The sequence below is a fragment of the Amia ocellicauda genome, chromosome 20 (genome assembly GCF_036373705.1).
Source record: "Amia ocellicauda isolate fAmiCal2 chromosome 20, fAmiCal2.hap1, whole genome shotgun sequence".
In the NCBI taxonomy this organism is placed as follows: Eukaryota; Metazoa; Chordata; class Actinopteri; order Amiiformes; family Amiidae; genus Amia; species Amia ocellicauda.
In genome coordinates this window covers 21,089,092-21,101,843 of record NC_089869.1, presented here as the reverse complement: position 1 = coordinate 21,101,843, position 12,752 = coordinate 21,089,092, and the positions used below count along the sequence as shown (strand labels likewise).

General features: G+C 52.8%; 1 protein-coding gene across 1 annotated transcript in view; it reads right to left on the bottom strand.

Annotated features, from left to right (window-relative positions):
- Nucleotides 1-12,752, bottom strand: part of ccser2a (coiled-coil serine-rich protein 2a) — a 40,830-nt gene that overhangs the window by 12,103 nt on the left and 15,975 nt on the right. The window contains exons 5-9 of the mRNA XM_066692881.1: nt 7,362-7,461; nt 5,734-5,839; nt 5,325-5,526; nt 3,660-3,746; nt 67-153 (exon numbers count right to left, since the gene is read on the bottom strand). Of these exons, the coding sequence (XP_066548978.1) occupies nt 67-153; nt 3,660-3,746; nt 5,325-5,526; nt 5,734-5,839; nt 7,362-7,461 (582 nt within the window). The remainder of the gene's footprint in view (nt 1-66; nt 154-3,659; nt 3,747-5,324; nt 5,527-5,733; nt 5,840-7,361; nt 7,462-12,752) is intronic.

The window sequence follows — 12,752 nt, the reverse complement described above, 5'->3', positions numbered from 1 at the left end:
GCAGCGCTAATGAACATAAATAAATAAATAAATAAAGTTGCACACACAGAGCAAAAAAAGGCTCACCGCTTGCTGGCGCAGCTGCTGGATGGTCTGGTCTCGGCTCCTCAGCTCCTCTCTCAGCTGCTGCACCTCCTTCATCAGCTCCTCCACCTGAAACCGGCAGCAAAAGGGTTCGATTCGGGGCCCCCAGATCTCCCGAGGACGCAGGCAAAGCCCCGCACCGCGTCCTTCTAAGGGGGGGGTGTTCGGAGAGGCAGAACTGAAAGTGCCGACCCAGCGAGGGGTGCAGGGGCAGCCCAGAGGATAGTGAGGAGCAGGACCAGCGCAGTGCGCCGGCAGCCCAGGCGGGGGGTGCCATCCGACAACGGGACATACTTCAATAGTGTAATCGCTGATTGACGTGTCGGAGGGGCTGAACCACGGAGGCATTGATAATAAAATCAATAAACTATATTTCATTAATTAAATTACCAGACAGAAGGAAGTGGATTTAGACGGATAAGAAGTGTAATTACTATGGGCGGCACTAGGCATATTGATGTGTGTGAGTGAGAGAGTGAGAGAGTGAGAGATCTGCTCTCAAACCCTGGCAGTGGATGTGTGCGCAGTGGAAAACAGCGTGTGCATCGAAAATAAAAAAGAGAGGGGGAGGAAAAAAGGCTCTTCTCAATGAACATCCAAATAAAACAAATAATATAATAAATAAATAAAGCTGCACACTTCAGACCGTTTCTGAGAGCCGGCCATGCAGTTTTAATAAGGATGCTGGGAAGGCGGCGCTCTGCCTGCGGGGCTCAGACTCCGGCTGCATTTTGATGCACGGTGAGGCCAACTGGGGACCGCCTGCCAGCGCCGAACCCCACGTCTCACGAGCGCGCGCCAGGCCGGAGCTGCCAGCTACAGAGGCAGACCCGGCCAGTGAGTTGGAGGGGCGAGCACTTTCATAAAAAATGGATGGCGGCCTCTGCTCCCGGTGGGCCGCGGAATATCGAGCTGCAGCCGCTGCGTTCGGCGGGAGGGGAGGGGGCCGGGCCCTTGTTAGTGCAATTACTGTCAAGGTGATCTGACTGGCAGCGGACAGCGGCGGAGAGAAGATCGAGCTCAGCGCAGCCGCCTGGGAGCCGTGGTGGGAGGGGAGGTGCTATATATACAAAATGCAAACAGAAGCAAAGAACGGAAGTTGTGTTGTAGACTTAGAATCGAAGGACGCTGTACACAAAGAGGTGCGGGGGGGTGGGGTAAACTACCCAGCCACACAGCCGAGGCGCTCCGGGTTCTGGATTTTAAATATACTTAAATATACACTCACCTAAAGGATTATTAGGAACACCTGTTCAATTTCTCATTAATGCAATTATCTAACCAACCAATCACATGGCAGTTGCTTCAATGCATTTAGGGGTGTGGTCCTGGTCAAGACAATCTACTGAACTCCAAACTGAATGTCTGAATGGGAAAGAAAGGTGATTTAAGCAATTTTGAGCGTGGCATGGTTGTTGGTGCCAGACGGGCCGGTCTGAGTATTTCACAATCTGCTCAATTACTGGGATTTTCACGCACAACCATTTCTAGGGTTTACAAAGAATGGTGTGAAAAGGGAAAAACATCCAGTATGCGGCAGTGCTGTGGGCGAAAATGCCTTGTTGATGCTAGAGGTCAGAGGAGAATGGTCCGACTGATTCAAGCTGATAGAAGAGCAACTTTGACTGAAATAACCACTCGTTACAACCGAGGTATGCAGCAAAGCATTTGTGAAGCCACAACACGTACAACCTTGAGGCGGATGGGCTACAACAGCAGAAGACCCCACCGGGTACCACTCATCTCCACTACAAATAGGAAAAAGAGGCTACAATTTGCACAAGCTCACCAAAATTGGACAGTTGAAGACTGGAAAAATGTTGCCTGGTCTGATGAGTCTCGATTTCTGTTGAGACATTCAGATGGTAGAGTCAGAATTTGGCGTAAACAGAATGAGAACATGGATCCATCATGCCTTGTTACCACTGTGCAGGCTGGTGGTGGTGGTGTAATGGTGTGGGGGATGTTTTCTTGGCACACTTTAGGCCCCTTAGTGCCAATTGGGCATCGTTTAAATGCCACGGCCTACCTGAGCATTGTTTCTGACCATGTCCATCCCTTTATGACCACCATGTACCCATCCTCTGATGGCTACTTCCAGCAGGATAATGCACCATGTCACAAAGGTCGAATCATTTCAAATTGGTTTCTTGAACATGACAATGAGTTCACTGTACTAAACTGGCCCCCACAGTCACCAGATCTCAACCCAATAGAGCATCTTTGGGATGTGGTGGAACGGGAGCTTCGTGCCCTGGATGTGCATCCCACAAATCTCCATCAACTGCAAGATGCTATCCTATCAATATGGGCCAACATTTCTAAAGAATGCTTTCAGCACCTTGTTGAATCAATGCCACGTAGAATTAAGGCAGTTCTGAAGGCGAAAGGGGGTCAAACACAGTATTAGTATGGTGTTCCTAATAATCCTTTAGGTGAGTGTATACACATATACACATTACATATATGTAAGGGACAGAGCCCTTACTGTATTTCTACATTACACACGTTTCTATTCACTAGGCGTAGTTATGAGTGTTTGTGCTAATTGTTTAGACTGTACACAGCACACAGAATATGGTGTTGTATTAAACACGTGTGCAGGAATTATGGGATTGCATTGTGTACTGCGTAGTAATAAAGTGAAGAAAGTATGGTGCCGAGGGAGGACATGGAGTTTGGTGTGCTCTAAGCCATGTGTGTTAAACTTATACATAAAGTATAGTTACAAATTGTAGTTTCGTTAAGTATTGAACAGTAAAGCTAGGTGTTTAGGTCGAGTGATCAGAGAATGAAAACAGTCAAAAATAATAAAAGGGTTTGTATTTTGGAACGCAGCAGGGCCTATTCACGACAGTGTAAGAGGAAAAAGGAACGTATACACAAAAGGAAAAATCGCAGAAGAGAAAATCCATTTGGCTACCCCAGTTTCTGAGATCTTTCATTCCTTGGTCTTTTCTTGAGCCATCTCTGAATGCCATCCTCATGCAACACACGTAAATACACGACTTCTCAAAATCCTCCCCTGCCTCTGTGTTTGTAGACCCCGTCTGAGAGCCCCTGATGGAGTGTACAAACCCAAACGCTAAAAGAGTATTAATAATGCATGGTCCCTTGTCCCAGGGAGAATATAAGAAACTGATTATCCTCTAATGGAAGAACCATTCAAGGAAAATATGGACAGCAGCGTATTGCTTGTCATTTCTCTAATATATATATATATTTTTTATTACATCAATGATTGTCGACCCCCGGGCCCAGGCGTCCTGGGGGGCACGGAGCTCAGTGCTCGATGTATAGAGGCATCTGTTCAGAAGCCTGCTCTCGCAGCAGGACTGCAAACAAGTCCTGTTCAACACGAAAACAAGCGCCATGCGTCCACCTGTCCCCCCGCAGCACAGCGCTGCCTGAACGAAGGGAACCTCGTGCCCCCGGTACCTGCTACCTGACCTGCAGATCAATCTGCTTCTCTCCAGGTGGCGTCAATAGAACAAGCGTGTCCAGGTATGTGGGGCGGAGGAGTACAGGTGAGCTCAGGTGTGTTCAGGTGTGCTGGGCAGAGGAGTGCGACTCACCTGCAGGGCGGTTCTGGGCTCCTCCAGAGGCTCTGGGCTCGAGCTTCCTGACAGAAGGGAGTCCTGGATCCGGCCACTATCTCCCATCTGGACGGACAGACAGACAGACAGGGAAGTCAATTGTCCAGTCAGTCCCAAGCTGCACCGCCTCTCTGAAGTCTCTCTGTCCTGCGAGTTCAATGCTGGCACTGACCACAACACACTCATCCCCCCACAGCAGAATTTACAACGATACAATTATATCGATAACAATATCATCCCGGACCTTCAGAGCGCTGAAGAGCATTCTCGTTAAACCAGCAGACAGACCGTGGGCATGAAGAGTAACGGCCGACCGTTTGTGGCAATAAGCAATTCTCCTTCAGGGGCTTAATTGTAACGAGCGAAAAGCACGGCCACTGTTTTTTAATTCAGCCTTGACACTGATAGTGAATGAATGAATCTGAGCCAGAACACTTGACTTCAGTGCAGAGGCGGCTGTTGAACGGCAGTTTCTACCACAGCCGGCGCACAGGGGCCCGGCCTGTGTCTCTTCACTGTGACGGGTCAGGACCACCCGGTTCCCTGAGCAGCGACGGCACTGTCAAGCTGCTGCTCACTCTCTCTCGCTCTCTGTCTCTCACTCTCTCTCTCTCGCACACGTTCTCTCCCTCTCCCCCTCACACACGCTGTCTCTCCCTATCGCTCTCCTTGTCTCTCACTCTCTCCGCCTCGCACATGCGGTCTCTCCCTGTCCCCGTCGCTCTCTCTCTCTCTCACTCTCTCCCTCCCTCGCACACGCTTCACTCTCTCTCCCTCCCTCGCACACGCTTCACTCTCTCACTCTCTCCCTGCATTCTGAGTGCGCCACCCGCAGACGGCGCCCACCACCCACAGTCACACAGCCAATGAGAGCGAGCCAGCCCCCCCACCCTGCTGTCCCAGGATCCCGACATCTTTACTGCTGAGTCCCACTGACCGCAGAGCCATCGATTAATTGACTGATCCGAGAGCTTAACGAGCAGCGCATCGAGAAATCCCGCCTCGTTTCTTGAGCACTAATTAGCGATAACGAGTGGACGGGGCCCAGAGCACGGTCTGGAGGAGGGGAGGGGACCAGTACAAGATGCATTTAAAAAAGGAGAGTGGAGAAGTGGAAAGGAGAGAGGAGGAGAGAAGAGGACAGCAGTGCAGCCTTGTGGACAGGGAGGTCAGAGGTCAGGGGTGAGACCCTGCAAGGCGCCGCACTCCACTGCCAGCCGATGCCGGTTCTTTCTAGTTGAATTCAGGGGTGGGTTTTTTCCAATGCTAGTATCCCACTGGTGGTCTGCTGTGCCCGGCGGCTCAGAGCCCGTGAGGCCGAGGCCGATCCGCTGCCCTCGCCCAGAAGGGTTTCACTGCTACTAATTATTTAGTTGGACCCAACAAAGATTAATTAAGTGATTATGGACTTAGCTGCTAGGGAGCTGATTGTCCTCCACAGCCGCTGTGACACAAAGGATTGAAAAAAATAAACTCATGCACGCGGCTTAATCGCTCGGTCATCATCTCGGAGTCAGATTTGCCAATTAAACCCGTCAGTAAAACAGTCCAAAAACGGTCTGCAGCCCCTGTAAGAAACCGGCCCTTCGTGGAACGCGTGTCTATGCAGGGCGTGTACGTGCAGTCTGTGCGCGCGTGTCTGACCTGCAGCAGCCTCCTGAGATTGAGCAGCTGCGTCTTGACTGAGGTGCAGTCCTGGGCCATGTGTCTCAGCGTCAGCTCGTCCAGAACCACCGAGTTCTCCAGGCGGCCCGCGGGCTGCAGGGGGCGCGGAACGGCGTGGCCGGAGCCCGGGACGGAGAAGCCCTCGTACTGCGCCGCAGAGGAGCTCAGGAACCCAGCGGCACTGCAGGAACAGAGGGAAGGGAAACGGTGTCACACCAAGGGGCGGTGCCGGACCGGTGGAGGGTTGTGTGAGATCAAATTATGCAAACAAACTAGAAAACAATACACAAGTGATGATTTATAATTATAATTATTATTACATTTGCTTCAGAGACCTAGACCTTTGATGGGAAACACCGTGGCACAGTGCCGGAACAGAGCCACTCACCGGTTGTCGTTGTGGAAGTGGTCCGGGCCGCTCCAGCGGTGATGCCTCCTCCTCCAGTGTCCCTGCCGGCCCCCTCGCTCCGAGCGATCCATGCCGTCAGCGTCTCCTGGAACACAGGCAAGCGTCACAGCGGCAGCTCTGACACCAGGGCTCTCCGCAAGAGTGACGCGGCAAAGGGCACTCTACACTAAGGATGAATGGCTTCCCGTGGCGTGGGAGCAGCTCAGACTGGAGAGACGCCACCGCAAGGTATTATGCAAAATATTCAAAACAAAAACCAGTAAATATATTAAAGACACTTCTCACTAAGGCTCTAACACACACTGAGTCGACACGCCAAGAGATCTCACGCTGGCGGGAGAAAAGAAAGAATAAAACAAGCCCTCAAAAGCAGCAGCTCCTCGTACCCGCTCTCCACAACAGCAGTCTTGGCTGGAGGACAGTGGTCGAGTCTGGGAGCTCTGAGCACCCAGGAGGGAGGAAAACAAGAGCCTGGGTCGACACAGTAAGACCAACACACCTCCCGGGGGCACAGCATCTCCCAAAAACACTGCCTCCCTGCCCCCTCGGTGAGCCGGGAGTCGTATGACAGCGGGCCGAGGGGGGGCCCTGGCGGCGCCGAGGAGCAACACAGAGCCACGTCCGGCCGCGCCCGTATGGAAGCGGAGATCCTCAGCCTGGCCTGGGAAGCCCCTTCCTGCTGGCAGACGCTCTTGGGCAGACGCTCTTGAGCACCCCCCCCCCCGCCACACACACACACTCAGACGAAAACAAAGTAGAAACAGACATCCTGAAGAGGGGGGGGTCGGCTAATCTCTCGTCGTCGTTGTTGTTGTCATAGTTGCCAAGTGCTTTTCTCCTCTCTGTGCGTCGTTCCCCACACTTACCGGGAGCAGAGGCCCGTCCGGATCACAGACTGGAAATGGAAAAGGCCTTCCTTCCTTCCTGCCTGCCTGTCTGTCACTGGGAAAAGGGCCCAGATTCCCACAGCCCAGCCTCGCAGTGTCGGCGCAGGGGCCTCCCCCCGGCCCAGCCGGCTATAAATACCAGAGGCATTCCTGCCCTGCCAGGAGCCAGGGCAGGAGGAGGGACCCTGGTAACTGCTAACATTCCTCCATTGGCGAGACGCTCACACACACACACACACAGGGCCTCCTCTCCCAGCACTGCACATCTGTCTGCATACTCATCTTGGCATTCTCCCCAGAGCACAATGGGCTGCTTTGTGGAGGTCGGCCTGGGCTCAGTGCTGTGCTTCCGAGGAAAAATACGCATTCCCTCCACATCAGCCTGTGCTGTGTCTAATCGTGTCATGTCGTGCCGTACTGTGCCGTGCTTGGCGTGTTTCTAGTTTTTTGTACGGAGCACTATACCGCAGCACAGTGTGACACAGCACAGAGCTCCTATACCGCAGCACAGTGTGGCACAGCACAGAGCTCCTATACCGCAGCACAGTGTGACACAGCACAGAGCTCCTATACCGCAGCACAGTGTGGCACAGCACAGAGCTCCTATACCGCAGCACAGTGTGGCACAGCACAGAGCTCCTATACCGCAGCACAGTGTGGCACAGCACAGAGCTCCTATATTGCAGCACAGTGCCCGGCAGACCCTTCCCTGCCCCTCACCGCTGTGCAGGGATCCGTCCTCAGGGAGGTCTATGTCCAGCATGAGGTCATCGTCCTCCAGGTCACCGGACTCAAGGTTCTCCAGGTTGTTCAGGATGTCCTGCAGAGAGACAACAGAAAGAAGTGACACCCATTATACCACAGCACAGTGACAAACCGACTCTTTACACCGCAGCACAGTACAAAAGAGAGGAGGGTGTGGGTTTGGTCTAGAAAAATGTGTTGTCCTTCCTGGGGTATTAGTTACAGATAATGGGCCAACACAGCCCCAGCCCTGGGCAGTGAAGGAGCCCCCGCACACCGCAGACCCCCCAGTGCGTTCACTTCAATCCATCAATCCTCTCTTCACAAAGAATCTGAAACTGAGGATCAGCCGTTGTGTTTGTTTGCTGCGTTTCTTTGCCGTTTACCGCAATCCATTCATCATGTCTATGTAAGTGTTCATTCCTAGCAGGCCTGTCAGAGCACAGGGCCCCGCTGCTGCCCTGCCAGTGACCACAGCGCTAACAGCTCAGTTTACAGATTATTTGTTAATTTAGAGATTTGTAACCAGATAATAATACATTTCACAGGTGTGTCCTCATGCCGCCACCAGAGGTCACTGTTGCTACCGCAGCTTTAACAGCGAACAGACAAGACCCATCAATAAGCGCCAGTCTCTGTGCTCTTCCACTAGCCGGGCTGCTGAGCGTGCTTCCCGACCTAGAAGCATCCCTCTGGTTCTCTCTCTCTTTCTTCACACCTTCTCCCTTTCCTGAAGCTTCCAGGATCAAAATGTTTGTGTTTTCTCCCTGCATTGCGGTTGATCACACACAGTACCGGCGATCAGGCGGTCAGCGATCAATCCCACTACAAGAAGAGCAGGAGGAGGAGGAGGGTGGGGGGCACACAGACGCTGATTTCGAGGGGCAGGAGTGTAATCGACAGGAGAGCCGCTGCCTCCACTGCCCAGAGCCAAACAGGAGGGCAAAGAGACGGACAAATGGGCCATGAATCAGCGAGCGCTCAGAGTCCTGACATCCACATTGCTGCTCATCAGAGACCAGAGTCTCGCTCGCTGGCTGAGGGCAACAGAGAGGGAGGGAGGGAGGGAGAGAAGGAGAGAGAGAGGAGGGAGAGAGGGAGAGAGAGGTGGGAGAGAAGAGCAAGAGAGAGGAGGGAGAGAGTGAGAAGGAGAGAGAGAGGGAAGGAGGGAGAGAGAGAGGGAAGGAGGGATGGAGGGAGGGAGGGAGAGAGAGAGAGAGAAACAGTGAGGGAGCCTCAGGGAGCCGACAGCAGACCGAGGTCCTCTTCAGACAGGCCAAATTAAACATCCTGGGGAGTGGGGGGGGGGGGGGGGGTGCTGGGTGTCTGACGCAGGACTGAGGTGGGGGCAGGCAGGGAAGGAGCAAGGGAGGGAGGGAGCTGGAGGATAATTAGATCATCAACAGCCATCAATAAAAAGAAAGAAAAGGTCAGGACCATCAGGGCTGTGATTGAATTACTGTAAACGCATCAGGTAGCCCCTCTCAGGGGGGTGGGGGGGCATCGTTCTATTAAAACTCGTTCAGAGAAAATGAAGATGAATCTCCGTGAAGAACAACGGAGCATCTCGAGTGCGTGTGGGACTGCCGCCTCCCCGCTCACACCACCCCCGGGCCCGAGCACGGCACGGGGTCCGCAGCACCGCCGGCACGGTGCTCACAGCGCAGGGAGACGGGTAACACGCCGGCCAGCTCCGCAAAGACATGAATGGAGCTGCCCGTCAGCCCCCACCCCACACTACAGCCCCCCGTATCTCACCGGCACACCATGCACCGTGTGGACACACTGCCCCCCGGTGGCCCCAGCACACACTGCAGCTGCATCACAACAGCTATGAACAGTGAATAGAAAATACAGTAAGAAACGACGTGTACATTCCCGTGTGTGACTCTCTATACTTGTCCACATCTATCAGCAAGGCAAAGGAGGAAAAGCATGTCTTTATTCAGGTTAAAATAGAACAAAACTTGGACGCAGGGGCCTCCAGGGGCCAGCAGGTACCTCCTCCCTCCTCCACTCACCCTCCCGGTCCTTCCTCCCCTCTCTCCATCTCTCCCTCCCCATAGTACGTTTTTAAATACAATTATCTGGTTAATAACATAACTTTAACACGAGGGCAACAGTGATGTCATCAACAAGCGCCAGACAGTGCACTGAGGAGGTCCTGTATGTGGACACATAAGAGCATGTCTACAGTCATTCAAATACCTACCGGGTAGAAATAAAGAGGATCTGGATTCACACGTCCAACACGTTTTTATTTTTAAAAATGCGTTGCCATGTTTTGGGTTTTCTTTTCCATTTTTAAAGAACAAATCCTGATGGGGACATTGAGAGGGACGGTGCTGCCCCCTAGTGCCCACTGAGTGAAAACACAGGGGCCTGAGCATGACTGAGCCAAGCCTGTCTGTACAGCCGCCTGGGTCTCATTAAGGACAGGTAAGTGGGAGCCACAGACACTGACCCCCCCCCCACACAGGGACACACAGACACTGACCCCCACACACACACAGGGACACAAAGACACTGACCGCCACACACAGGGACACACAGACACTGACCCCCACACACACACAGGGACACAAAGACACTGACTGCACAAGCACCAGCGGCGGGCAGCCGAGAAGACGGAAAGCCGGCTTGAAGCGCTAGAGCGGTTCAGTCCGGGGGTCCACACTCACATTGGGCCCGTCCACATCGCAGAGAGACACGACACGAGGACCCCACAGTCCCCGAGCGCCCGATCACTCCAGACACACTGGTCCACACTGGCTCTGTCACAGTGCAGGGGATCAGGCTTCAGTTTCTCATTAAACTCTGCTTCCCGATGCTGCTGTAACAACACGCATCGTGTCCTTCTGTAGCACACATCTGGGACACGACATCTTCAGCTCATTCCACTGGGATGTGTACTTACTGTGTTGTGTACGAATTGTGTTGCTGCACTGTGGTAATGCTTTGAAATGCTTCTTGAGTGAACTAGATCATCCTGAATACGGGCATCTGATAAATAATAATAAAGAATGTGGAAGGGGGTGTTGTGCGAATCAATGCACTTCCTTTAATTGTCTTGATTTGTATCGATTAGCATCTCGCCTTTACTGTGGCTTGTAACATGCCTGTTTTTTCCCCTGTCTACAGAGCCGACTGCCATGAGCACATCTGTCCACTAGAGGTCTGCCTCAGCACACAAACACACACAAACCCCTCCCCCCACTCGTTACTGTCGCTCATGCGTCTCTGAGCCTCGGGGGGGGGGGGGGCATGAGTCCAGGTCCCTCTCACCTCCCCCAATTATATAAGTGAGGAAAGGAGTTCAGGGGGATTTACATACAGCTGACTCTCCATTGAGCAGAAGAAAAATAAAATCCTTTCTAATCAGATTAATATGGGCTCTGTGGGCTCCGTTCACAAGCGATCAGAGGCAGGAGGCCCTATGGAATGGCGGGGGACAGCTCACCTCCACAGGCAGCTGCACACAGAGGGCAAGGAGAGAGAGAGAGAGAGAGAGAGAGAGAGAGAGAGAGAGAGGGAGATGGCAAAGCAGCCCCTAACGCCCTTACAATAACACAGCAGCACGGCGCCAGGAGAGCGAGAGTCGGTCACCTGACACAAGCAGCTGCGTCGCAGGGACACAGAGGCTATGGGTACGGCACAGCGGGGCTGTGGGTATGAAACGCAACTGTGTCTGTGTCAGGACTGTGTCACCAGGCCACGCAGCTACGCTCAGCACTGGATGGGTGCTGCACTTCTTGCAATAGAGCCGATCCCTTGTGTGTCTTGCTGGACACCTAGAGGGGTTGTCCATCTCTCTGTGATTCAAAGGATCGCAGCGGCATCCCGGACCCCCTTCACTGCGAACACTGACCCCCACCCACCCGCACACCTCCCTCGGACACCAGAGTCCTCACTGTAAAGACAGTTTCTAAAGACAGGAGGCCCGGCTGCGCCAAACCCGGGGGCATCACCGTAGGAGGGAACCTAATTGGCTGCAGACGCTGCTTGTGACAGGAAAAAGCCGGGGGCAACATCCAGTGAACTTCCAGGAAGGTGACATCATTCAATTGAGCGACAGGAGCGATGGCACACCTCCAGGAAGCAGCATGCCTCATTGCATCTCACAGCTCCTCACAGAGAGAGAGAGGACCACAAGAGGCAGTGAAAGAAAGAGGAGAAACAGACAGCTCTTCTCTCAGGTCTCTGACATGAGCAGCTCTGTTAATTATCAACAAATCTAACAATTATCAATGAGCCGTCTGCACACAAACCCCACGCAGGCGGACCTATAGCATCAAACCCCAAAGCCCGCCTTGTGTGCTGTGGCAGGCAGGCCAGAGTGGCACAGTGGCAGCAGCCGGAGTCAGGGTCAGGAGCTGCAGGAAACGTGGTTATCACAGCAAGAGGAGCCGCTGTCTCGTCCAGGGAGCTAAAAGAAGCACAGCTCCGTTAGAGGAGCAACAGAGAGCAGAGAGCTCCGGGTGTTAATTACTACAGCTCTGCTTAACACCACCCTGTCCGCTGCTAAATAAAGCCAGGACGCTAGAACAGGGAGAAACTAGACCTGAATCTGGGCGTGGTTTCAGTTCCATGTTTTAAACGGCCACCTGCACGCTCTCTGGTGACGAACAGTGTCGCGGTCTGTGCCGAGGAACCGTACTGTCGAACTCGCAGCCCCCACGTGTGCTGATCGATCACACACACAACCACAGGGATAAAGTCTTTTTAACACAGCTACCCTCTCCACAAAGTAAACAACAAGCTCCTCAGGTCTGCATGGTAACAAGGTCAGCACTTCTGTGTCAAAGCGAGCTCTTTGGAGTCTTAAGAAATAATAATAATGATAATAATGAGAGAAAGCTGATTAGCTGGGAAAATCTGATAATCTCTTTAACTCTCCCAGGGAGATCTCACCGCAACGCTTTCAACAATAGTGAAAGTTTAGTAGAACGCAGTAATCCTAGAAATCACATGAAGCCCGCGAGGAAATAAAGGCCTAGTGAAGCATGCATGAGACACAGCAGCTCTCCCTATTGGTGGGGTTGGTGCAAAAGGTAAGAGACACCCTCTGGGACCCATCTGACTTGGTGCCTACCAGTCCTGCTGTGAGATACAACAATTCATAGTGAACACAACTCTCCACACTTCAAGAAAGATATCGCTGCTCTAGAGGCAGTTCAGAGGAGAGCAACCAGACTTATTCCAGGTCTGAAGGGAATGTCCTACTGAGAGACTGAGGACCTGAACCTTTTCACCCTGGAACAGAGGAGACTACGTGGGGACTTGATCCAAGTCTTCAAAATCATGAAAGGCATCGACCACATCAAACCAGAGGAGCTTTTCCAGATCAGCAGGGACACACGCACCCGG